At 41.4% G+C, this 27,763-nt stretch overlaps 1 protein-coding gene across 4 annotated transcripts in view; it reads right to left on the bottom strand.

The window, feature by feature from the left end:
* The window catches only part of CSTPP1 (centriolar satellite-associated tubulin polyglutamylase complex regulator 1), a 198,590-nt gene that overhangs the window by 36,845 nt on the left and 133,982 nt on the right, over positions 1 to 27,763 (bottom strand). For all 4 annotated transcript variants that reach the window (XM_089521578.1, XM_089521579.1, XM_089521577.1 and 1 more), the window contains exon 4: positions 12,801 to 12,885. In XM_089521578.1, the coding sequence (XP_089377704.1) occupies positions 12,801 to 12,885 (85 nt within the window). The remainder of the gene's footprint in view (positions 1 to 12,800; positions 12,886 to 27,763) is intronic.

Genomic DNA, 27,763 nt, shown 5'->3' with positions numbered 1-27,763 from the left:
CAAAATAATAAAGTGTAAAGATGTAACTCTGAACACTAAAGTGAGGATAGTCCAAATGATAGGAGCCCTGGTGGCGCAGTGGTTAAATGCCTGTACTGCAGCCATTTACTCAAAACCACAAGGTTGCGAGTTCAAGACCAGCAAAAGGGCCCAAGCTCAACTCAGGCTTGCATCCTTCCGAGGTCGCTAAAATGAGTACCCAGACTGTTGGGGACAAATTAGCTTACTTGCTAATTAGCTTACTTGCTGTTCACCGCTATGATCTTTCGAATAGCGGTATATAAATAAAACAAATTATTATTATTATTATTATTATTATTATTATTGTTGTTGTATTCCCCATCACCATGCTAAGATGTGAGAGCTGAACAGAGAAAAAACTAATAAGAAATTAAACTCATTTGAGTTGCTGTGCTGCAGAAAAGTACTGAGAATACTGTGGATGGCCAAGAAAACAAACAAATGGATTCTACAACAGATTAAGCCAGAACTCTCTCTGGAAGCCAAGATGACTGGATTGATGCTGTCATACTTTGGCCACATCATGAGGGAAAATGATTCATTAGAAAAAACAATGATGCTAGAGAAGGTGGAAAGCAGTAGAAAGAGAGAAAAACCACACATCTGATGGTTAGACTTGACCAGGGAAGACATGAACCTGGGCCTGCAGGACCTAAGCAGAGAGGCTGAGGACAGGGGAACTTGGAGATGTCTCATTCATAAGGTCCCTATGAGTCAAAGTCTACCTGTGGGCAGTTAGCAACATTGAATGAAAATCTAAGGAGAAACATAGAAAGCTAGATTGCTTTCAAGAAATGGAATGTTCCTAGGATGAGATCCTTTAAAATCTTTGTTTCTCAATTGCAGTACTGAAAGGTGATGGTGGGGGAGGGGGTAATAATTTTGTAGTCTCTGGACTTTGAAATTTCACAACAGCCACTCTAGTCTTGGCAGACAGTGTCTGAGAGAAGAAACATGTAATACAAGAAAGCTAACAGGTCAACTGCTCCCGTAATACATTTCATCTGCCCAGTTCTAAAGTGATAAAGTCATCTATGTGACATCAACTCATTAAGAAAGAGATGTCTGAAACTTTATTATTTTTTTAAAAGACAGTGGTTATTCTCATGAGCACGGAAAAGCATTCCCTTCTTCCTGAAGTTGGATAAACTAGTGAAACAGACTCATTTTTAAGGATGGTGTTGGAATCCTAAAGGGACAAATGATGTAATACTTTCTGCTGGCTGGGTTTGGCACAAAATGGTAATGCATTCTGCACTCAAAGGCTAAAAGTAAAACAAGATTATAGCAACAAATTCCTCCTCTTTGCTGCTTTGACCCTGGACAAACACAACTAATGCTGGCGGGCAGGGAAAGGGCTTTACTGTGCCGATTTAGGCTGACGTTCCAAACTGCGCTTGATATTTATTAAACCAACAGAATGAGATGAAAGCTAAACCTGGGATGCCCTTAACAGAGGATTCAGGAAAGAATCCTTTTGTTCCCTTCATCTCACAAGAATGGCTGGAGTGAGCTGAAGCTCCAGCTTCAATGAGCTAATTAAAAGGCTGTACATGAACAGAGGGGAAAGAATTTACATCAGTTTATCATAGTGTTAATTTGTGAGGGTTGTCTGGGTGACTTAAAAGAAACATGGCAAGGTTAGTGGGTGAGTTTTATATCTTTGACAAGGTAAGACAAAAGGGAGATATCTTTGGGGGGGGGGTCTGTTAAATGTGAGTGTTGCTGATGTCTGTTTAGAGGTCTCCTGATCATCTGGTGCATAAAAATGCTGCTTGTGGAAATTTAGAATAGTTTTCATATGGATTCAGCTTCAAGACTCCCCAGCCAGTATGGCCAGTGAAGATTTCAGTTTTGGATACTTCCTAAAGAGGATATATGGTTTCATATAAAAAAATTCTATTTTGTTTCCCCCAGGGCTGGCCCAAGATGTTTTCCTGCCTGAGGTGAGAGAATGATGGTGTGACTCTCCACTCCATGTAGAAACATGGCAGAAGCTTACGATACTTTAACCCTGGTGACAAGACAATGTCCACCAATGCAGCTGAAGACATCAGGCTAATTTAGTGGGTTCGGGGAGGCCACAGCTTTGTCTGTTTTCCACTACGCAGCAATTACAACCTGAAGCAGCTGCCTCAGGACAGAAACCCGTTAATGAACTATATTAATAGTTAGACATTTTTGTGCAGCAGTGGTGAGAGAAAGAAGACAAAAAGTGCTGCCCTCAAAGAGCTTATTTCTCTAATGCCTTACTTATTTTGTGGCTGTAGCAGCCATGACCTTTTACTTCCTACCAGAGGAAACAGAAACGAGACATGTCTCAAGATGCTCAATGGAGACATGGCTCTAGTTTTTTCTGTTTATTTCACTGGGTGCTTATCCACCCATATATTAAAGTACCGTAACATCCAAAATCTACAAAACAGTTATACCTTTACTCAGCCAACCACAATGCACAAAATGTATGATGCAAGCTTTCGAAGGTCAACTGGCCAAATGTAGTTCCACTTTTTTAAAAAGGTTTATCTTTGTTGGAGGCAAAAATCCCAACTAGTAAAGACTCAGTCCATTTGCTCTCTCTTTAGGATTGTCTGTAGCAGCTAAAGTGCTAAAGAGAATCCTAAAGAGTGAGTCAAATGGACTGGGACTTTCCTATTGGAGATTTGTACTTCCAACTAAGGTAAAACTTTTTTTAAAAATTGGGATTACATTTGGCATATTTTACCAAAACAGTACCTAATTTTTTCTTAATGCAAAAGTATGGAGGCTTCAGTGTTCAATGCCTAACAAAGGGGGCTGTGACCTCACAAAGGATGGAGATGTCTTGGATCTCAGAAGTACTTCTTTGTATTGCTAATAAATTCAAATTTTATCATCTGGACTTTGGAATGTTTTGTTCCCAGTGCCATATGGTCAGGAGGAGGAGGGGCTGCTTTCATAGATATCCCTCCACAGAACGACAACAACAACAACAACACTTCAAGAAAATGCAGGCCTGTGACTAATATCATCATTTTTCCTCCTGTATGATGCTTTAACACCTTTGCCTGATGAAGAAGCCAGTGGAACTTTGTAAGCGTGCATTATGTATATTATGTATTTTGGTTGGCCAAATAAAGATATCACAGTTTTGTGGATTTTTGGATGTTATTGTACTTATACCAGCATGTGCATCAAGAGAGTTCCACCCACAATTGTTATAATAACAGGTAGCCTTAGTTCTCTTGCTAGACAGCCAGCTGGTGATGTAAATGACAAGCTTCATCCTTTTTAAAAAATCTATTTTCTCTTATTTCTCATCAATGTTTTAAACAAGGATGTGATGGTTTTCTCCTGTCTAAAATGCCTGGCCCATTATTTAATTCTATCAAAGGGCAGGTGACAGTCTATTATTGCTTTGGTTTACCTATCCATAACTCTTGCTATTCCCCCCTATATGCATATATTCTAGAAATAATACAAAAACTACACTCTGCTATACTGTTTTAACTGTACTTTTAAAAACTGCTTTTTATCATTGCTTTAGATTGTTTTAAAACAACTGTTTTTAAACAGTATGTTTGAAATCATTTTTAAATTGTATGCTGTAAATTGTTTCTAAATGGTCTTGAAAGCAAAATTCAAAGGCAAAGGCAACCCCCCTCTGAACAAATCTTTCCAAGAAATCCCCATACGCCAGAAATGACTTGAAGACACAAAACAAAAACAACAAAACTGCCTTGAATCCCAATTCTAGGGGGGAAAACATAGGGGGATATATAAAGTTGTTTGTTGTTATTGTTGGGTAAAAACTTAATTTGCTTAGATAAGTGGTAAACTATCATGGGGGGGGGGACACACCCCAGTTTTTGAAAATATGGAAACCATAGCCACCAAAGCAGGAACTCATTCTACTGAGAAGAGTTTGGGCCTAAGATTCCCTTATACTCACTGGCCCTGAGTCATGACGGCTTAGAGAAGAAGGGCAAGGAAACTATACAGGAGAAGGAAGAGATGGAAGCTACTGGAGCTATCTGCAAGCGAAGCCTCCCTCCCCGAGATTCGGACCAGCTCAGTTCAGTGAAGCAAATTCAAGTCCGCAGAGCAGCTTGAATTAATTACTGCAAAGAAGAAAGGCTACGGCTAAGAGGGTCCCCAGGAGAAAAGCCACTATTTAAAACAAAACTCTTTGAAGATGTCAACATGCTTCTGTTTTATTTATTATGTCCCAGAAACCTCCTCTTCCTGTTGCTGTCTAGAGCAGCAGCAGCAGCAGCTCCAGTTCTTAATTCCCACTAATAAGCATGTTACGGAGATTGTCAGTGGCCACATCAAGAGGATGGCTTTGAAGCGGCAGACAGAGCATCTTCCATTGCACAGGCAAAACAGAACAGTCACTGGCATCTGAAACCACTCTTCAAGCCCTGAAATGCTACAGGCCACATCAATGACTCAAAGCTCTGTCCCTTTCTATGCTGCTCAGACAGTCTCTATTAAAGCAATGAACACAGAGCCCTCAAAGGCACTGTCAATATAGTTTTATCCCTGGGTTGGGAGTGAGTGGGAAAGGAAGCTTTTAAAAAAGGTAAAAGAGATCCTTTCCAAGAAAAGGGCTACAGCTTGCTGTTCCAGGAGTGGGAAACTAGTGCCCTCTGCACCTATGTTGAGGTCTTCACCACCACCATAGACTCAGTGTTGGCCACCAGCTTCCAAACCACCAATGTTACGGCAGCTTTGTATTTTCCATTCCTTTCCTGTTGCTACAAGGAAGGAATAAGACAGCCTATGATATGAGAGGAAGCTCTACGATTTTCCGGCACCATAAAGTTTATCCTACACTGATGCGTGTCCTAAGGTGTTGAATGGTAACAGAAACAACACAGAGCGGGGCTGCAACCAAAGGAAAAGGTATAGGGAAAAATCCTGTAGCTTGAAACAGACAAGCATTAAGAGTTAAAAAGGCAGCAATGTGGGGCTTATGCTTTGCAAGTTTGTGAGGCCCTTAATATATTCTGAAAACACTCATTTAATAAATTAGTTAATAAACACTAAGATAACACAGTTTGAAAGGGATGGATACCCCATTTAATCCTTAGAAAGGACACAAGCTTTAGGGAATGAATAGATATTCTCTTGTGCTGATATACTGGTATACTTTCAAAAGCAGGTGTTTCTGATGGTAAGCAATCTCATCATTAGAAACTTAAAAAAAGCACACTGCAGAAATAATCCAGTTTCAGACTAATTTAACTGCCCTGGCTCAGTAGTAGGGAATCCTGGGAACTGTAGTTTATTGTGGCACCAGAGCTCTGACAGAGAAGGCTAAATGTCTCATAAAACTATAGTTCCCAGAATTCCCTAGCATTGAGACAAGGCAGTTAAAGCAGTCTCAAACTGAATAATTTCTGCAGTGTTTTTGGACCATAGACAACTGGACTGTGATGGCTATGCAAATACCATGGTAACATGTCTGCCTCATATGAAGGTTGTGTACACTTTTACTGTTCTAGATAGCTTGGCAGATGGTGCTGAAGTGGAGCCAGCAGTAGCAATACATTTTGGTAGCAATAATATGCATAAATACTCTTAAGAGATCTTGGAAGAAAAAATTAATTCACTACACAAGAAATTATGAAAACCAGAATTTTTCTAGCTTTCTCTGAAATGCTATCCATTTAATGCACAGGGACAGTTGAAGCCAAGGGGTCTCAACATGTTAACAAAATGTTGTTGTGAGGCACTAGAGAACATTTTGGGATAAAACTTGTAAAAAAGGGACAACCCCCAATTGAACCAGAATGGAACCAAATTGCTGATGCTTAACATCAAATAGATGGCAGCACAGCCTTTAATCTGATCCTCAGGGCAAAGGTAGCAGTAGTTGGAAAGCATCTGGTTCAGGATAAAACATCTATAGGAAATGAGAGTGAAAACATTTTTGATTGTCCAAATGGAGAGAGGAGAGATTGTCCATGGGATGGAGAGAGTCCACAGCACAGCATACAGTAGAACATAACAGGCAGTCAAAAAGGACATAGGTGAAAAGGTACATACCAGAGACACTTGAAGAGGGATATATGTCTATATGCTGATGCCAAAAAAAATTCCTAATCAGACCGGTTTTAAAGGAGAAGTGGACAATATTGGCACCCTGATGGAATGAGGAGATCAATGGGGGAAAGGACACTGAATTACTGTAGTTGTTTCCTTGGTATGAGTTACCATGACCCTTCTTGTTTGCATATGACAAAAATAAGTTGTGACTCAAATGCGGTGGTTTAATCCTACTCTTTTACAAATTCATTTTCCTTTCCCTTCATCCCTTCGGTTCTTTTATCACTTCCTCTCCTCTCTGTCTTCATCTTTCTATCTAAATCGATTGAAGAGTGTCACAAAGAGAAGTGGACCATAAATTACTTTTCAGCGGTAACATTGAAACTGTCACCTTTAGCAGTACTAATAACAGTGGTTGGTTGCTAACCAAAAGGATGCCTAGCTGAAATAATGTTCTCACTCTTCCCAAAAGACCTGAGGAGAACTCCAACATGTACAATGGGCCCTTGGTGTCCACCAGTGTTTGGTTCCAGGGCGCCTCGTAGATACAAAAATCCATGAATGCTCATGTCCTATTATATACAGTGGTGCAGCAAAAAGATGTATAAAAAAATGACAAAGTCAAGATTTGCTTTTTGGTATATTTTAAAGTTGTGGATGGTTGAATCAGTGGATGTAGAATCCGTGGATGCAGAGGATGGACTGAATTAAGAAAGTGCCCAACAAATTCAGACATCTAGGAAACCATCGAGCACTAAGTGAACTTCCACATTCCTTTGGATGGTCCAACTTCTGATTGCTTTTCTCTCTGTGACACTCTTTAAGGGGTAGAAGGCTTGATAGGCTGCTGATGGACTGGGCAAATAATCCTGCCTTTAAAGGACTGCAGCTAGCGCACCTCCTTTCCCTTCAACCCAAGCAAGACCAACTGGGCTCATGTCACATGTATCTCATTATTCTAATTTCTTGCCTTGTAGGTTAACGGGGTATTGGAGAGGGTGCTTAATATTAACAAAGCTTAACATTAGCAAGTAGAATGTAGAGAGATCTTGTAGCACCTCTGAAACTGAAGTAGATAGTGAGAACCACAAATAGTGGCAAAAGCTTTTGCCATTATCTGCAGTTCTCACTATCTGCATTAGTCTCAAAGGTGCCTCAAGATCCCTCTACATGCTGATTCTACAGACTAACATGGATATATCTTTGACTTCTACCTCTATTAGCAAGTAGTTACAAACCTTTGTTTAAACATGGATAGATGGGCACATATATAAATCATGTGGTGTGCATACATTTCTAACATGTCCTAGTAATTTGCTTCTAGATGGAATATTCTTCATTGTTCCATCTTCAAAATAAAAGCAAGTACAACTCATGCACAACACAGCCAAAGATAAAAGCTTGCAATCTGGCTGTGACCAATGACTTGTTGACAAATGTGGCAACCAGCCCACTTTCTTGGGACTGAGCCCTAAGCTAAACATGATTGCAGCTGGCCTGAATCTTTAAATGTGTGTCTGGCCAATTGATATATAGTGTGGGGCAAAATGTAGATTACAATGTAAAAAGAGAATGTGAATTGGAGCTGCTGAAACCTCCTTCCTATGTGGACTCTTCCCCAGACATCATCTCCAGATGCTTTTCTCCCAGCCTAGTTTACTTCCTTAGAGATTGGAGTTATTTGGAAGGATGGACTGTAGGGATAAAAGCACTGGGCACAGGGTACTGATGCCTCTCAACCACTCTTTCAGACTTTGAAAGCAATCACACCCTTGCTTTACCTCTCAATTGGGCAAATCTTCATTTAAGGACAAAGGACTGCCACTGTTGTGCATAGATTGGTCATCAGGGTCCCATTTGCATCGATGCTTCCTTCTCCTCTCTGGCCTAATGTTGCATGATTTCTTTCTATTCTAGTGTTTGTTATCAGCACATAGCAACAGTCCCTGAAAGAGCAAGCTGTCCAGTGAAATTGTGTAGCCATGCAGCTTCAAGGATACCAAAAGACTTAGGAATGATGCCTGTTTATGAAATCATAGCCCCTAAGGCATATCAATCGACTCTCCCATTATGTAGTAAGCATAACTTATAACCTGCTCTAAATGCCCCTATGCTGCTGTTAGAGACCCCTAGAAAGATATGTGATCACTGCAAACTACTTGCAGAAACTGTACACAAAGGGGCAGTGGCATGGAAAAATTAATCTCACTCTTACAAATTCATCTTTCTTCCAGGTAATGAGGAAAATGGATCAGGGAACAAGAAGAAACGGGACTTGTGGCATAAACGTTGGGATGTGTGGGCAGAGGCCGAGGAGAAAATCCCAAATAAAGGGCTCGAAAGGTGTAGATGAGGAAGACAGCTCCATATTTAAGGCAGTATCAAGTAACTTCACTTGACTAGCTCTGGAAGTGACAGCAGAGTGTTCAGCACAAGGAGGCTCACAGCCCAGGAAGAGGAAAGGCAGTGAGATCATCCCCACCTTGGCCATGGCACCCCAGAGACACAGATCTCATTTTTCTCTCACACCTGCTGGCCCAAAGCCTCCAGCTTATCTGTCTCCAAGGCACACACACACACAACAGAGGAGTTGTGCAAAGGCTGTCTCCACAGTTGGGCCTCAGCTTTACAATGGCTTGGCAGTTTAAATTCCTTGATATCACTATCATCATGTTTTGGTGGCGGATTCATGGATTTAGTTTTATAGCTTGGTTTGTGGAGGCTATGGACCAATCATGTTATTCTCAACAAATTTTCTCAGCCGTCCTCATAACCAGCTCCTGTGGTTGGCTGCTATTCATTTCCTTTTTTAAAAATAGAACTGAGTTGAATACATAAGCAACTTGTTTAGTTTGTTCCAATTAAGCTATTTCTACACGGTGTTTTTAGGCAAAGGCTCCCCTAGGCAAGGCTTAAGGTTAACATAGGAGTGTACTGGATTTGAGCTCAGGCTTCACAGGCTGAGTATTCTTTAAACCACTGAGTAGTGTTTAGTGTCAATAAAGATGGTATACATTGTTAGTATATGCCACTGTTGCAGTGGATTTTACTGGCCTCTAGCTTTCTGATTCTGCTCTAGGAAACCTGGTTTTCTTTCAAAGCTTAATGAGAAGTTCAGAATAAACAAGGAAACTTTCCTGAATGGTAACCTGTCCATCATTCCCAACTTTCCCCGACAATCTGCAGATACAGGAGAGCGCTGAGCAATGTTATTACATATAGGGAGAAGGTAAGTGCCCTAAAATAGGGGCCAACTGGTTTATGGGATCTATCTTTTAAAAAAGGCTCCTGGGAGCCGTTAAGTGGAGATAGGAACAATATACTGATGGGGTGGTGATCCCAGATTTGATGAACACAGCTGTCTCTGAGCATATCCTCAGCCCAGGAATTTTATTTTCAATACCAGAACCAAGATCACAATCCTTTTATACAAATAACTACTCCTGGTTTTCATGTTAAACATCCTTTAACTGCAGCAGCCAAAATGAAAGAGCTGGGTGGGGTAGGGCTTGTCATTGCTGTTATTCTTAACTGGGTATCAGAACACCTCATTTTTCTATTGAAGAATACCCAGGGATTTACAAATAGAACCCAATCTATCTTCTGTCCATCCACCTTGACCTCCAATTTGCTCACAGGTCTGCTGTAATACACCATGGTAGTCATTCTGAGCAGATGTACTAGTGTGGGAGGTTCTTTCTGAAACAGATCTAGAATAGCATTCCTCCTGGAATCAATTAGTTTACAATGAATTCATTTTCAGTAAGTTTTGAACCTAGAACAAATAGTACCAACTATAGCCTGTGATGCAGACAAAGCTTTCAGATCCAGTTCAATGTCAGTACTATCAAACTGGTTACATCTAAATGAAAAGGTCTCAGGCTAGAATCATAGAATAATAGAATCATAGAGTTGGAAGAGACCGCAAGGGCCATCCAGTCCAACCCCCTGCCATGCAGGAAATCCAGATCAAAGCATCCCCGACAGATGGCCATCCAGCCTCCGTTTGCCCAAACTGCTCAGATTACTGCTGCTTCTGCTGTTACTACTACTGTTGCAGGCATATCCAAATTAGGCAAATGTACTCTTTTTTAACATTTTATTTTCTCTAAAAGATCCTCATTCTCAGCCAGAGTGCTGTAGTGGTTTGAGAGTTGGACTATGACCCTGAGGAGCAGCATTCGAATCCCTGTTCAGCCATGAAACCTCCCTGGATGACTTTTGGGCAAATCACACTCTCTCACCCTCAGAGGATGGCCATGGCAACCCCCCTCTGAAGAAACATGCCAAGAAAACACCATGGGTTGCCATAAGTTGGAAACAACTTGAAGGCACACAACAACAAATCTTCATTCTTTGTCTAAATGGAAATTTTTTAGAAGCATATGCAATGGGAAGCCAGTGAAGACAGGCCGGAGAAACACAGACTTTTGGTTTGGGTTCAGTAGCTTGTTTGTAGAAATAGTGAAATTAAATATGAGCTGGGAAATAATGGGATTCTATTCTAGCCGATCCTATGTGTGTGCCTCCCTACAACAGGTAAAGTAAACAGTAGCTTTTTCCAAAATCCCCAGGAGCACATGTGAACAGCAGAACAAATAGAAAACAAATAAATCTGCCTCACCATGTAACCCACCATGTTTTCTTTAAAGGAAGGCTACCAAAATGTAAATTAAAAAAAAAGTGGAGCCTGGTGAAAGAAAGAAAAAAAATCATCGCAGGATGCATTTTGGAGCAGGCCTTCAAGCAACCTCCAGAAGGCTCAAATGTTTTTATTTACTTAGGCAAAGGTTATCTGACCTAGTTGTTTCATTTCATACATGCTTATTGTTAATTTTGAATAGAAAGTTTGCTGTAATGTATTGATTTATTCCTTCTTTTGTGTGATTGTGTAGGTAGCTATGCCTATTCTTTCCATGTTACTTCTGCTTCTGGTATCAATTTTTTTTATTAAAGAAGTTAAACCCAGGAACATACCTATTTTGTTAACTCAGGTACACTACTACAATACTACTGCCCTGTCCTGTATTACTACTGCTGCTGTTGTCAATTTTCCACAAGTCGAGTTTGACTCATGGTGACATCTCCAAGATCCCCTGTCCTCAACATCTGTGACCAGGTCTTGCAGGTCTCCCTGATTGAGTTGAACCATGTGTGGTCTTCCTCTCTTTCTACTGCCTTCCAACTTTCCTAGCATCATTGCCTTTTCTTTTGATTCATTATGCCTTCTCATGATGTGATCAAAGTGCAACAGCCTCAGTTTAGTGATTCTGGCTTCCAGGGAGACTTTGAGCTTGATCTATTCTAGAATTCATTTCTTTGCCTTCTTGGCTATCCATGGTATCCTCAGCACTCTTTTTCAGTACTGAATCTCAAATGAATTTATTGTCTTTCTATTAGCTTTCTTTGCTATCCAGCTCTCACATCTGTACATGGTTATGTGTGTTACCCCTTGGATTAGCCCTCCTTCACCTCTGACATCATGTTACTATTAAAGGGCTGTTTTAGGCAGGTAGCTGAGAGGACATCTCAGTGCAGGAAAACTAGCCATGGAACTAGTCAAAAGGATTATATTTGGAGATCCTGCTGGCTCAGCATAGGGGAAGCTGGGGCACTTAGCCAGAATAGATAAATTAAGATCAGAATCTGTATAAACACTGATAGCAGTGATGATGGGTGATAAACCTTGGGCTTACACATGAACAGAAGGCCAACATTACCTCCATCTGGGAGTGGGACTCCTTTGTCAAGGGACATTCATGGTGACTGTCCAGCTACTACACACCTTGACTGGGGGGAGATACAGTACTGTTCTGCCTCAGGCAGAAAAATGTCTTTGGTAGCCCTGCTGGCTTCTATATGGATTAAGGACTAAAGTAGCTATTCTCTGGATGACTCTGGTCAGGGAAAAGGACAAAAAAACAAAAACAAAACACCAGCCTTTTCCCTATTCTGCTATAATCCTTAGCTTTATTATGGCAGATCAGTACGTAATGGCAACTTACGTGCAGGCTTTCGTATGGATATGTAATGCAGCTCTCTGAAATTATTTCTGTTAAACCCCAAAAATGTAATATAAAATCCTAAATGAAGTATACTTCTTACTTCAGTTGCTGCAGCTCTAAGATTAATATTTTAAAATTTTAATAGTACCCAAATTTAAATAAGGGGTAACAGCTCTGCCAATTGTGAATAACACTATTATGTTTACATTTGCCTTTCATGCAACCAAGGATGGAGTGAATGTGTCCTTACTTCTGTGTTTATTGCAGGGAAACTGAGTCATTCAAAAACATGTGCAGCTGCTGGTGAATTCAGACACCCTCCCCCCATTTTTTAAAACTATGTTGCTGTTGTTATGTGCCTTCAAATGCTTTCCGACTTCTGGTGGCCCTAAAATGAACCACAGAGAGAAAGATTATGTTGCCAACTTCTTTCTCTCAGTCTCAAAGGTTCTACAAGATTCCTTTGCATACTAAGGAGAACCTATCATGGAATTTTCTTGGAAAGATTTGTTCAGAGGGAGTTTGGCTTTGCCTTCCTCTGAGGCACAGAGAATGTAATTTGCCCAAGATCACCAAATAGTTTCCATGACTGAATGAGGATTCAAACACTGTCTCTAGAGTCAAATCCAAAGCTCAAATCATTACACCACACTGGCTTTCCTACTCAAGTATAAAAGGATAAACTGTCTGTGGCTGTAGAACCAAACTCTGAATGGCTGAGGGTATGCAGAAAAAACTCACCTTGCAGCTTTCTGAGTAAGCTCCATGGGAAAGTCAGGGCAAAGCAACTGCAGCAGGCAGTGGTACTCCTTGGCTGTCAGAAGATCTGCAAGAGAAAGGAAAACGAATAGAAGAATTTGACATTAAAATAGATAGTCCCTTCATCATGCAATCTGGGCAATGTGTTTCCTTTTTTCATGTGTGAAGGAACACCAACCATCTACGTTATGTGGGTGACAAAATATTACTAGAGGAAAACATCATGGACTTGAAACAATTACTGATGATGTTCAAGGAAGAAAGTGCAAAGCCAGGCTTGCAGATGAACATAAAGAAAACAAAAATAATCACCATGGAGGACCTACATAAATTCAAATTAGACAATGAGGAAACTGAAATAGTCAAAGATTTCTTGTACCGTACATCAAACTTTGTTCAGAATAGAACTGCTGTCAAGAGATAAGAAGACTAGGAATAGGAAGAGCAGCCATGAAGAGCTAGAAAATATCCTAAAGAGTAAACATATACAACAGAGCACTAAGGTTAGACTCATCCATGCCATTGTATCCATCACTACATATGGATGTGAGAGCTGGACAGTGAAAAAAATGAACAAAACTAAAATCAACTCAACTGAGACATGGTGCTGGAGAAGAGTGCCTAGGATACCATGGAAGTGAAAAAGACAAACAAATTGAACAGATTAAGCCTGAAATATGCCTAGAAACCAAGATGATCAAATTGAGGCTCTTGTACTTTGGCCACATCATGAGAAGGCATAACTCGTTGGAAAAGACAATAATGCTGGGAAAGGATGAGGTAGCAGAAAAAAGGCCACGCAGATGGCTAGACTCAATTAGGGAGGTCATGTGTATGAGTCTGCAAAATTTAAGCAGAGAAGTGGAGGACAGGGAGTCTTGGAGATGTCTCATTCACATGGTTGCCATGAGTCGAGTTTGAATCAAAGTCAGTTAAAACAACAACAACAACAACACTGAAATGGAAACCAAGGATGGTATTGTGATTTGAGCACTCCAGGTTTGAATCTCCCCTCAACCCACGTGCTAGGCAAGTCACACTCCCCCAGTCTTAGAGGAAGGCAGTGCCAGGAATAAATCTTGCCAAGACAACTGTGAGATTGTCATCATAAACTGGATTTCAGGGTACATAACAGCAACAAAGTGACATACTAGTTATTCTTAGGATATTTCATACAGAAAGCACTTGAGGGCTAGTCTAGATGTAAGTGCATTATGCAAATTGCAGCAGATTTTCACACATTCACACTTGTCTTTACTTTCCTGTGCAAATTTGTGCTTATTCACCCTCCCTCTTGCCATAAAAATCGATGTGAAGTGGATGGATAGCCATGTTTGATAACGTGCATCCTCACCAGTGTTGCCAACAAGCCTCGAAGATATTTCCCCACATGTTTGACCAAAACACAGAATCCCCCCATCTCACACCAAATATTCAGTCAAAATTCCCAGAAAATTCCCGTAATGTTAATATGGCGGATCTTTTGCAAACAGATGTAACCCTAATTGAATAAAATAACTGTAACTTATTTCAACTCTGAAAATTACCACTGAAGCAAACAAAGAATCTTTCAGTCCTAATACTTTTAAGATACTTATTTTGACATGAAGGGGGTCCAGGAAGCTTTGTGCCAAATAGAAACGTGTTGGGCTGCAACCGCGCTGCAGAAATAACCCAGTTTGACAACCCTTTAACTGCCCTGGCTCAGTGCTATGGAATCCTGGGAATTTTAGTTTTGTGAGACATTTAACCTTCTCTCTCAGCAAACTCTGGTGTGACAACAAATTACAGTTCCCAGGATTTCATAGCACTGGGCCATGGCAGTTAAAACAGTATGAAAGTGGATTGTCTCTGGAGTGACGATGCAGCCTGACTTGGGTCCAAGACACACTGCAGAAATAATCCAGTTTGAGACTGCTTTAGCTGCCCTGGCTCAGTGCTAGGTAACCCTGGGAATTGTAGTTTTGTAAGACATTGAGCCATCTCTATCAGAAAGAGCTCTGGTGCCACAACAAACTACAATTCCCAGGATTCCCTAGCGCTAAGCCAGGAGAGTTGGCTGAGCTTTTCCTGAGGGCGGGGGCGACCACTGTCCTCTCTCTAATTGGCTCTTAGTGTGACTCCAAACAGGATTGGTTGGTCTGTAGCCTGGCTCTCAGAGGGAGTCAGGGGCTGAGAGAGAAAGAGAGAGAGAGAGAGAGAGCTTTTTCTGAGGGCGGGGGCGTTGACCACTCTCCGATCTTCTCTCTGATTGGCTGAAAACTGTTAGTGTGTAACAACTCCAAAGGATTGGTTGCTCTGTAGCCAGCCTCGCTCTCAGGCTGGAGCTGAAATGTGCAAAAGTCACCAAATCTGCACTGAAATAGAGCTAGGCACCAAAATCACACCAAAAGCTCTTTAAAAAACCCCATTTTCATGTGAAAGTCACCAGATTGGCAACACTGAGATACTCCAGTAAAGAATGCAAATCCTTTTTCAGCAGAGTTTATGGAGGCATCCTCTCCGCCTGCAAAAAGCTTGAATTCTTCTGAATCATGTCTGGCTAGATCACAGCCTAATCTATTGGAATGAGGAGTATTTTAATTATGTAGACAAGCACATGGGCGGGTTACATAACGCCATTTGGGACGTCCCCAGGACGTCCCAGTTTTAAAAAGGGGCATCTCTTCTCAGCTTTGTAATGGCAAGTAAATGTGACATCAGGAAAATTCTCTTTGTACCAACTATACAGCTATGTATTCCCATGCAAAACAAAAAGAAAGCTCAAGAGGTAGAACAGATCTTAGAATGTAGTGTAGACTATGCTTACTCATAGCTGCAGTCTGGATGTCCCTTGGAAGAGATTTCATTTCAGGAATTCAAGTTAGCCTAGTGTTACAAGCTTGAAATGTGAGATGGATGTTCCTGGTTGAAAGACAACGTGGACAGGTAGGCCACGTTCATTTATTACGTCTCTCCCACCACTTGTAATACAGGAAAATAAAACTGATTTACCTCACACTGTTGTTCAAAGGTTTTGTGAGGTAATATAGTTGGCTCTTTATATTTGTGAGGGCTCCCACAACTTCCTCTTATGATGGATGAAGTGGTTTTAAAATGTGTATATTACACCCAGTCGACTGTCTTGTAATATATGTATTTAATTTTTTTTTTAAAGTATGCTGGCTATCTGCCGTAATAAATGAATGCTTGAATGCTACCTGTGAGAGATCCATTCTGAACTCTCTCATGGATGCCAAGAATTGCAGGACCTCAACTCCTCTTGTTTTTAATGGCAGCTTCTTTAGCTCAGTCAGTTTCAACATACTGCTACAAGTTCTCTTTGCAACATAAGTACTGTATGTTCCACTGATTTAACTGGTGTACCAGCAACTACCAACTTTTGTAATTTCCACTGATTCAAGAGGTCTACTCTAGCTGAGACGAACAGTTGGATTTAGGCAGTAGTGTTTAAAAACCCTTGTCTATACAGGGCTCTGAATTGCACTCAAAGCTCAGAAAGAATTGCAGCAATTCAGCAAGAATTTTTCCCTCTTCAAAAAATATAGTTTTGTTTCTTACTCTGTACTATCCAACATGGTGTAGTGGTTTGAGTGCTGTACTATGACTCTGGAGACCAGGATTCGAATCCCGGCTCAGCCATGAAACCCACTGGGTGACTTGGGCAAGTCACATGTTCTCAGAGGAAGGCAATGGCAAGTTTCCTCTAAACAATTTTTGCAGAAGAAACCCCATGATAGAGCTTAGCATCACCGTAAGCTGGAAATGACTTGAAGGCACACAGCAACAACAAACTATCCAAATGTTCCTTATTTGCTCACACCTCTCCTCCTGCTATTACACTGCTCTGCCAAAAATAAATATTTTAAAAATCTACAAAAATGCATATATGAAATTCATTTACATGTGCAGCATTGCTTCCCCTAGTTTATTTTGAACAACTTATTTTCTGACTGTATCACCAATCCCAATTAACATTGGTCTTAACTCAGGAAATGTGGATATCAGAGGAAGAGGAGGAAAAGCAAGAAAGAAAGAAAGAAAGAAAAGTTTGACACAGGTGAGAATTCAGAAGTAGAAGAGATTTAGTGGGTCAAATTAAATGCTGTGTGTAGATGTGGGTTGCAGCATTACACCAATGGCTCCTTTTAAAGAGGAAAAGTCACAAGGGGCAATTGGAATTCAAGCTAGGCAGAGAAGGTCCTAAACCCATTCCCCCACTAGCTATTTCAACATTTCAAATTGGCCCTTGATTGGTTTTCTTCTCCAGAAAGGCATTTGGAAGGGCCAAGACATATTTCATGGAATCACAGAATTGGAAGAGACCACAAGGGCCATCCACTCCAATCCCTTGCCATGCAAGAACACAAAATCAAAGCATTCCCATCAGATGGCCATCCAGCCTCTGTTTAAAATCCTCCACAGAAAGAGACTTCACCACACTTTGTCAAACAGCTCTTGCCATCAGGAACAGCTCCCTAATATTTAGGTGGCCCCTCTTTCCTTGTAGTTTTAATCCATTGCTCCATGTTCTAGTCCCTGGAGCATCAGAAAACAAGCTACCTCTATGCTCAGTATGACACCTTTTCAAATATTTTAACATGGCTATCATGTTGAAACCATCCGAGGGGATAAAAGCTGCTTGTGGAAGTCAAGATGGAAGTTGGTAAATAGAGGGTACCAGCAGTCCTTGGCAATGTTATTTTTTGGACTATGGCTTCTGGAAGTCCAAAAATAATACACATCTTTCTAAGCTTTGTGTACCAACCCATTCTAAAGCACATATGAACACACACACACAGATCCAGTTGCCCCTCCAGAAAAGAGACCATAATGGCCATGTCACACATATCTGTATGCAACATCTTGTTTGGCCATGAAAAGTCCTGAAAGTCGCTGAAATTTATTAAAAATCATTGGCATAGTATCATCTACTACCACATGCTTGGAAAAACATCCAGGCAACATCTGGCAGCCTTTGAAAAGGCAAACAAGTTTGAGGGACATGTATGAAGAAGTATGGAACGTAAAGCCACAGGCATTATTGCTTTGGCATCCAGCAATACAGCTGGACGGCCTCTTTTGGAATTGTGTGTGCAAATCTGGTGACTATATTAAAAGAAGGCAAAGGGATAACATCCAAAATACACAAGGCAGCCAACCCCATGATTCATCTCTTAGAGAGCTGCTTTGTGAGAGACTGGCAAAGAACTGCCTCTGTGGTTTGTATGGGAGGGGAGTAAGGGAGACTGAAGAGGTGAAGCTCAGGGACATTTATGGGATCTAAAGAGAATGGAAACATATTGATGTCAAAAAGCTGTTCCTGATTGCATGTTCGCTGTCCAAAAGCCTGTGGACTAAAGTTAAGAAGAGGACTGATTGAACAGCAGTAATTTTGCTGTATTTCTATATTTAGAAGAATGCAAAACAAGGAAGACAATCCAGTAGTAGAACTAGAGCCAGGAAGCAGGCAGGGAGTGAACCCAAAGGACACAGAACAAGGATATGGATGAAACCTTTTTGCTCATTTACTTGCTACCCCTTAATTGCTCTAACCTTAGAATCATAGGCCCGGTACAGACCGGCATCATAGCACGTCATGAAGACGTGCTAGGGTTGCCTCGGGGCATCTCTTACAGACGCCCTGCAACCCTATCACGTCTTCCGTATGTCAAAATGGTGGCACCCTGTACAGATTGGTGCCGCCATTTTGACACAAGGGACGCCTAGCATCCACATGTTGCAGCACCATAATGACGTCGCGAGTGTGCCATTGGCACACTACGGTGTCATTATGGCACCGCAAAAAGAATCAGCTTTTTGTGGGGTCTTTTGCTCCGCAAGGAAACCGTGCAGTTTGTCCGCTGCGGCTTCATCGCAGAGCAAACCAGGGCGCCGGCAGACCACCCTTTTTGGGCAGTCTGTACCAGGCCATAGAATCATAGAGTTGGAAGAGACCACAAGGGCCATCCAGTCCAGACCTCTGCAATGCAGGAACACACAATCAAAACACTCCCAAGAGATGGCCATCCAGCCTCTGTTTAAAGTCCGCCAAAGAAGGAGACTCCACCACTCTCTGAGGAAGTGTGTTCCGCTGTAGAACAGTTCTTACTGTCAAGGAAGTTCCTCCTAATGTTGAGATGGAATCTCTTTTCTTGTAGCTTGCATTCATTGTTCTGTGTCCTATTCTCTGCAACAGCAGAAAAGAAGCTTGCCCTATTCTCAATATGACATCCCTTCAAATACTTATCCTTAGCTATCTTTTCTCTCCAGCCTAATCATATCCAGCTCCCTAAGGTTCTCCTCATAAGGCATGGTTTCCAGGCCGTTCACCATTTTGGTTGCCCTACTCTGGACACGCTCCAGTTTCTCAGCTTCCTTTTTGAATTGTGGTGTTCAGAACTGGACACAGTATTCCAGTATTCCTGACCCAAGCAAAATAGAGTGGCACTATTACTTCCCTTGATCTAGACACTATACTTCTACTGATGCAGCCTACAACAGCACTGACCCTTTTAGCTGTCGCATCATCCATACCTTCTTGCTCTAATATTAAATTCACATGGTTGGATCCAAAAGACATGTGTGTGATTGCATGCACTCAGAGTATTCTTGAGCAAAGGTATGGAGGGAACCAATTTCTCTTTCTGTCTGCAGTTCATCATGATTATCCCTAACTGCTTTGTCTACAGCAAGAGTGGGCAAATGTGTATAGGTCAGGTGCCAATTCCCACCCCCAGAACCTCCCACAGGCTGAACCCTAACCCTTGTAGTTGTTAATTTCCATCAAGTGAACTTTGACTTATGGTGACCTTATGAATGAGAGTTTCCAAGACTCTCTCATCAACAGCCTTGCTCAGGTCCTGCAGACTCAGGGTTGTGGCTTCTTTGATTGAGTCTATCACCTGTAATGTAGTCTTCCTTTTTCTTAATGCCTCCCACTTTGTCAAGCATTACTGTCTTTTCAGATGCATTCCGAACACCTCTATTTTCCTTTGCAGCCCCTCTCAAAATGATAGCAGGAAGTGACACAGCTTCAGGTGACACAAATGTGGGATTCACAGGCTACACTATGCCGCTGCCTTGTATAGAGGATCTGTCAATATCCTGGAGAAGCTTTTCAAGAAGGAAATGCAGTAGGAAGGGAATTCTTTGTAAAGCTAGTATGTGTGAAGCCTTTTAGATTCAACACTATACTTCCATCCTGAATTTCATTCAATCTGGGGAAGTTTGTGTGCACACCTCCAGATATTGCTGGACTGAAATTCCCAGAATAACTTATCATTGACTATGCTAGGGCTGCTGGAAGTTGTAGTCCAACAACATCTGAAGGACTGTGCAATTCCCACCTCTACTGAATGACCATCTCTCAGGGATACTTTTAACTGTGATTTTCCTGTACTGGCAAGGATTGTATTAGAAGATGCTTGGTGTTCCTTCCAGTTGTACAGTTCTGTTACTCTAGGTCAGTGATGGTGAACCTTTTAGAGGCCGAGTGCCCAAACTGCAACCCATGACCCACTTATTTATTGTGAAGTGCCATGTCCCTCTAGCTTTCCAGTAACAAATTCTGGCAAACTCTGTGCTGGGGCGATGGCACTGGTGACCACAAAAAGGGCTCTGAGTGCCACCTCTGGCACACGTGCCATAGGTTCGCCATCACTGCTCTAGGTCCATTCTACCAGACTTAAGTTGACTCCTTATTCTACCACAGTTCTCACTTAACGATTTCACATTTTTGAAGTCGAAGGCTTTCACAGCCAGCATCCATAGTTTTTTGTGGGTTTTTTGGGGCTATGCAGCCGTGTTCTGGAAGAGTTTATTCCTGATGTTTCACCAGCATCTGTGGCTGGCATCTTCGGAGAATGCTGGCATGGAAGTGAGTGGGCTATGTGTGACCCTTGGCTGGGAAGAAGTTGTTAATCTCTGTGTTGGTCTGTTGTTGAATGGCAAGGCCTCTGGGTGGGAGGATATGCGAGAGGATATGTGTGTCTATTTAATTAGCATTCCATTGTCTGTGGGCAAACCTCTTGAGCCTGGGTGGTGTTCATTTGCATGTGACGAGTCTTAATTTTGGTGTTTTTCATGACTGGTCACCAAACTTTTTTTATTTTCAGGGTTTCTTCTTTCCTCTTGAAGTTGTCCAGATGTTTGTGGATTTCAATGGCCTCCCTGTGCATTCTGACCTGATAGTTGTTGGCGTGGTCCAGAATTTCAGTGTTTTCAAATAGCATTTTATGCCTAGGTTGGTTTATAATGTGTTCTGCTACTGCTGATTCTTCTGGCTGGCCCAGTCTGCAGTTCAAACGCGAATCAAAGAACATGAGAGACATTGCAGACAAAAAAAACTATGGATTTCCCAGCTGCTCTTTAAACCCAGCATGCTTGCGTTACACTTGTATATGGACAAAAGTGTTGAGTGAATGATCAAGGGACAGAATACAAGATTCTTTGAAGGATGCTGGCAGAACTTTGCTTCCCCTCCACTTGTCCTGTCTTCTTTCGTGGCAAGATATGAAAGGGGACTGAGCTCTGTCCTTCTGCAGACCCCACAAGATGGGGCTTTAGTGGCTCATTGCTTCCCATGGGCAATGAATCTGCTTGGACTCCAGTTTCACTCCAATCTTTCCACACTGAATTTTAATAACCCATTTCCTGGGTTCCAATGACTGCACAAAGCAGCCATGACTAAGGAATCTGAAAACCTGACACCATCTCCAGAGAGGCCAAAGAAGGGAGGGGGGATTTTGTCCATCCTAACAAAGTTAAAAGAAGCAGGTGTGGTTGTGTAGCAGTATCTCCCAAGCTGCAGCAGCTGTGTATGTCTATGTATTATTCTGAGTTGAACACTAATTCCTTGGGACTGAGTCTCAGTAAAATGATATCAAAGGATTTTTCGTCAGCTCCATTGCTGCTCCTAGGTTTTTTTATTATTATTATTAATCCCCAGAGATGTGCAAGCCTTTCTATTATCCAGGAAATGTTCAGTTGCTCTGCTGTTGAGATGTACAAGACAATGAAATGATAAGTGTTTGTTTCTTGCTCAAAAGAGAAAACATGCACAGAAATGCTGGCAAGCTCCAATCCTGTCCTCTTTTGCTGTAAGATAATTGCAAAATGCATGGTGAAATTATGGAAACACAGACCAACAAGAATATTTGCATGGTGAATATAGCTCTCTTCCCTTCTATTGCACAAATGCTGTCACTTATATCTTTGGCTGAGGGGAAGAACCATGTGAACTAGGCATCCACCACAAATGAAAAGTGACATTGTGGAAAGGAAAAAACAAACTGTTTCACAGCACAGCTAAATCAGGAGGAAAGCCCGTTGGTGCTCTACCACTGTAGAAGCAGGCAACATAGTCACTGTGCAACTTAAAGTCACGCAAGAGCATTACAAAGTCTGAAATGAATCAGTTTTCATGTTTTCTGATTGTTATTGTCAAACAAGAGGGCTAAGAAGCTACTTTAGAGAATCAAGAATCTTGAGAATATTGAGACAGATTTATCTGAAAAGACAAAATACTTCTATAGTCTTGGTGGTATGACTTGGGGAAAAATAAGTCCCTTTGATATGTCTTCTGAAATTCCATAAGCAACTCTGAGTCAAGGAGCCTTATGTGGCCCGTAGGAGAGAATCCTTGCTTTGAAGCTGTCTGAAGCTGAATCTGCTATATATCCCTGCTCACCTGTAAAAAGAGGTTTCATTATCAAGGAAAGGAATACTAGCCCCATTTACATCCAAACATCTTACTGGCACATACCTACCCAACTAATTTTAATCAATTCATTAAATAAAATATTTATATCCTACTCTGTATCACTATATTTTGTGGACTCAAAATGTGCATGAAACACACAGATACCACATGCTGCTTAATATTACACTATGGAAACTGTGGCTAGCCATAACAGGAGCACATCCTTTTATAGTTTACAACAAATTAGCATACATGTCAAATATTTTTACAATATAATCATTCTAGGATAAAGTCATCACTCATTGTTCAGTTATCTAGTGAGTATAGCCTAACTCCTTGACACAATTTATGATGTAAATAAAGTTAGCTATACAGCTGCAGTTGAATTCCATGTGGACTTTAATCCTTCATAGGAATTTCTATCATTATAAAGACATACTATTTAAAAAAGCTCAGAAAGATAGCCAGATGTTTTCTTCTGATTTTCAGATAAGATAAGGGGGAGGGCTTGTAGAAATCTCTACTGACATAAGAAGCAGTGTAAAGATGGATAGAAATAATTTTTCAGTGTCATCCATATATAGATCTCATGCCTGAACTGCTTCAAAGCTAAGGCAGGTTTTTTTTGGTCTTGAATTTTTAGCATCACCATTATCAGTTATACAGTAGGCCCTTGGTATCCGCTGGAGTTTGGTTCCAGGAACCCCATAGACATAGAATGTGTGGATGCTCAAGTCCCATTAAATACTATGGCATAGTAAAATAGTGTCCCTTATATAAAATGGCAAAATCAAGGTTTGCTTTTGGGAAATTATATCTTTTGGAATATTTTCAAGCCATGGATGCTCAAATCCGTGGACAAAAAAATCCATGAATGTGGAGGGCAAACAGTACTGTGTTTTCCAGAACATTCATTCTCAGATTCTGGCCTTTCAGATGTTTTGTACGTTCATTAAGCAAATCCATGAGCACTGGCCATGCTGGCTGGGACCTCTGAGAGCTGAAAGTCCAAAACCTCTGAAGGGCAAAAGGCCCTTCACTGCTTGAGAGAAAATATTTTCTCCAAGCTAAAAAACAGTGTTTGACACAACATACCTGGATTTCTCTGACCAAGAGTCATGATTACCTAGTGTATTTCTGGCCATTTTATAAACATTAGGGCTATATTGGAGAGAGTGATACAGTAATATCCAGTAAAATTGCCATTATCATATACACATACACACCCTGGTGACAAGTACACTGGGAGATTGCTATATTTAAATATTTGGGGTTTTGAAGTCTGGCATATAGCTTCACATATCAATGTTATAATAAGGACACATGTCTGAAACTTATGTGGCCTGGTTAGTGATGGTCAGCACTTCTGATGAGTTTTTTATGAAGAGTTGGTAAAGGTAACTAACAACCTTTTAAAAGTTATCAGAGGATTTAGTTCTACCTGGCTTGTGACAGCCACCTGTACTCCAATCCATAAGCATCAACTACACAGCATGGACATACATTCTTTACAGTCCCAAGGAGCAATTCTGATTTCAACTGGAAGTATTATGTATGCATACATATACATCTTCATGTGTACACACACATAATACCACACAGTTGCCCCTTCTCCCATCTGCAAGAGACTGCCACCAAGATCACTGTTTCTTTACTATCAACAATGGGAAAACAAAAATCTTGGAATCCAGTTCGCTGGGGGTTGGGAAAGCTAACTAATAGTGGCTAGAAAACAACAATCTCAGACAACTGGGGCTACAAACACCACCACCACCCTCACAACAGGCTGATCAGCTGAGCAGTGACAAAATGTGACTGGCTTTCTATTGGTTTTAGAGACCATACAGTGAGTGACCATGAACCACATGCACCTCTAGGACAAAATACTGTGTACCTCTGAGTGAGGAAAAACTGGGATTCCAGGTCTCTACTGTGACAAACCCACCCGAATCAACATTCTGGGGCTTATATCCCTTTGCCAATTCATTCCTTTCTTCACAATAGTCAGCTGGTCTGAGCAATTTTGTCAGAGAAACTCAAACCTACGAGGAGGATGAAACCATCCTTCCAGGAAATTTCTGACTGGCTGCTTTGATTACATACAACAAAAATAGAGCTTTGTACAATGTAAGTCCAAGTCTAGGACTTTGCACAATATCAGTCCAAATCAGTCTAGGAGAGAAGGAGGTCTTCTCCTGGTCTGAAATGCCCATATGTAAGGTCTAGGCTAATCCTTTAACTCACTTACAACCAAGTAAACCAGGCAACAAAAGGTACTCTGTATCATGTTCCCCAGCCACCTTTCTTGTATGGAACTCTGTAAATGTAAACTCAACTCTATCATATCAAGTGTAACTAAGCATCTAGTCTTTGCATTTATCTGACAAATGATAGTACAGTATTCTATTTCCTTTTTCTGGAAAGTATTTCCCAGAAATATTTTACAAAATCTTTTTTCATGTGCTAAGTTATATGGGTGTTGACCTTTCCCTTAAAAAAGAAAAGCAGGAGGGAAGAATTGAGCAGCCTCTTTGTGACTGGTTTATTTGAGTATAAGCTTTCACAAAGTTGTAAAGTCGAAGGCTTTCATAGACGACATCCATAGTTTTTTGTGGGTTTTTCGGGCTATGTGGCCATGTTCTAGCAGAGTTTCTTCCTTCTGTGGCTGGCATCTTCAGAGAATGCTTTGCCTGGAAAAAATTGGGTGTGTATATACTGTGTGAGCCTGGGAATGCAGGAGTGATTTGCATGTGTATTGTTCTGTGCTGATGGCTGGTCTCAGGCTGGGAAGCTAATGCAAACAAGGATTAATGTCTGCTAATTGGTGATCATTATCTGCTGGGAAAGCCCCTGACTTTGAATGGTTTCCCATTTGCATTTGCTGAGTCCTTATTTTGCTATTCCTCAGGACTGGTAGCCAAATTTTGTTCACTTTAAGGGTTTCTTCTTTCCGGTTGACATTGTCCAGGTGTTTGTGGATTTCAATGGCTTCCCTGTGCATCCTGACATGGTAGTGGTTGGCATGGTCCAGAACTTCAGTGTCTTCAAACAGTATTTTATGCCCAGGATGGTTTGTGGCATGTTCAGCTACTGCTGATTTTTCTTGCTGGCCCTGTCTGCAGTGTCTCTCGTGTTCCTTGATTCTTGTTTGCACATTGCATTTGGTGGTCCCTATGTAGACTTGTCCGCAGCTGCATGGTATGCGGTAAACTCCTGTGGTTGTCAGAGGGTCTCTCTGGTCCTTGGCTGAGTGAAGCATTTGCTGGATTTTCTTCGTCAGTTTGTAAACCATTTGAAGGTTGTGCTTCCTCACCTCTTTGCCTATTCTGTCTGTGACTCCTTTGATGTATGGTAAAAATACCTTCCCTTTGGGTGGCTGCTTGTCTTCACTTCTCTGGGTATTCCTGGGCCTGGCAGCCCTTCTGATGTCTGAGCTAGAATAACCATTGGCTTGTAGAGCCTGGTCCAGATGTTTCAGTTCATCTTGCAAGAAGTGGTGTTAAATATCCAAACTCTGATATCTCCTGGGCTTTGGGAGAAATGCTTCCTCTCTTTTTCTTCTTCCAGAGCTGAACAGGCAGGAGAAACCTTTGTTCACAGGAATTGGAAATCTCATCCAGATTCTAGTCTGATGCCCCAGATTTTCATCGAGCTGAATAGTGACAAATTATCTTGAGCCTTTTCACATTTGCATACAGTGTGATTTAGTGGTTAGAGTGCTGGACTATGACTCTAGAGACCAGGGTTTGAATCCTGGCTCAGCCATGGAAACCCACTTGTGCAAGTAACAATCTCTTATCCTCAGAGGATGGCAATGGCAAACTCCTGTTGAAGAAGCTTGGCAAGAAAATTCCATTATAGGTTCATTTTAGGGTCACCATAAGTTGAGAAAATGACTTGAAGGCACACAACAACAACAACACGATCACACTGTTTTTAACTAACTTCTTTCCAGTAATTTAAATAGGTTCTATCGATCACAAGGTTGCAAATATGATACCAGCCCTAGAAACCCACTTGACAAGATTATGAGCAGAAAAGAATGCAGCACAGCTTCTTGAGAGGACCATTTAACAAAACTCCAAATGTTTATAAACAAGGCATATTTCTACATGTTTGACTCCTCCTCCGAATGGAAATCCATACTGCTCAGAGTCAGATATGCAGTAGCCCCATTGGTAAAAGCCTCAAAATGAATGAGTCTGGATTTATTCATATTCTTCTCTACCTCATGTGGTCTAGAGAAATAATAATAATAATAATAATAATAATAATTATTATTATTATTATTATTATTAACCTTTATTTATAAAGCGCTGTAAATTTACACAGCGCTGTACATACAATCTTTTAATTGGACGGTTCCCTGCCCTCAGGCTTACAATCTAAAAAGACACGACACAAAGGGAGTGGTGGTGGGGAAGGGGCCTCTCTAGTAGGATAATACATATAAAATACATAGCAATACAGGAAATGATTCAATAAAACAGACAAAAAAAGAACATCAAATAGCAAGTGACAATTATGCAATGCCTGGGAACGCTGCCCTGAACAGGATTGTCTTCAGCTCCGTTTTGAAGCTGGTTAAAGAAGTGATGGCTCTTGTTCGCGGGGGAAGAAGGTTCCAGGAGTGAGGGGCAGCGAGTGAAAAGGGGCGAATCCGAGATGGGGCAGAGGAAATCCTGGGCTGTGACAGCAGACCTTGACTACCAGAACGGAGGGCCCTAGTGGGAAGGTGAGGAGAAATAAGGTCTGATAAGTAAGGAGGGGCCAGCCCATGGAAGGCTTTAAACGTCAACAGCAGGAGCTTATACTGAATGTGGAAAGGGAGGGGGAGCCAGTGAAGGGATGCCAACACAGGAGAGATATGGTCACAGCGGTGGGCGGATGTGATAATGTGTGCAGCTGAATGCTGGACAGAGATTAAAGGACAGAGGTGAGGAAGAGGAAGCCCAGCCAGGAGGACGTTACAGTAATCCAGTCGTGAGACCACTAGGGCATGGACCAGGATCTTGGCAGTAGAAGCGGAAAGATAAGGTCGAATTTTAGCAATATTGTACAGAAAGAATCTACAAGCCTTGGCTGTGGTCTGGATCTGAGGGATACACGACAGAGAAGAATCGAAGTTATAGCAACCTGCTTCAAGGAACCAGCCAGAATTGTTCTTTGGCCAGGCGCTTGTTCTTTCCGCTCCTTCCTGGTTTCCACTAGAGTGCTGGACAATCAGCCCATCCATACACCT

Source organism: Sceloporus occidentalis, unplaced genomic scaffold (assembly GCF_023333645.1).
Source record: "Sceloporus occidentalis isolate IW3139 unplaced genomic scaffold, rSceOcc1.0.p SCAF_4, whole genome shotgun sequence".
Lineage (NCBI taxonomy): Eukaryota > Metazoa > Chordata > Lepidosauria > Squamata > Phrynosomatidae > Sceloporus > Sceloporus occidentalis.
The sequence above is the reverse complement of the archived record's forward strand: the minus strand, read 5'-3'. Positions and strand labels throughout refer to the sequence as shown.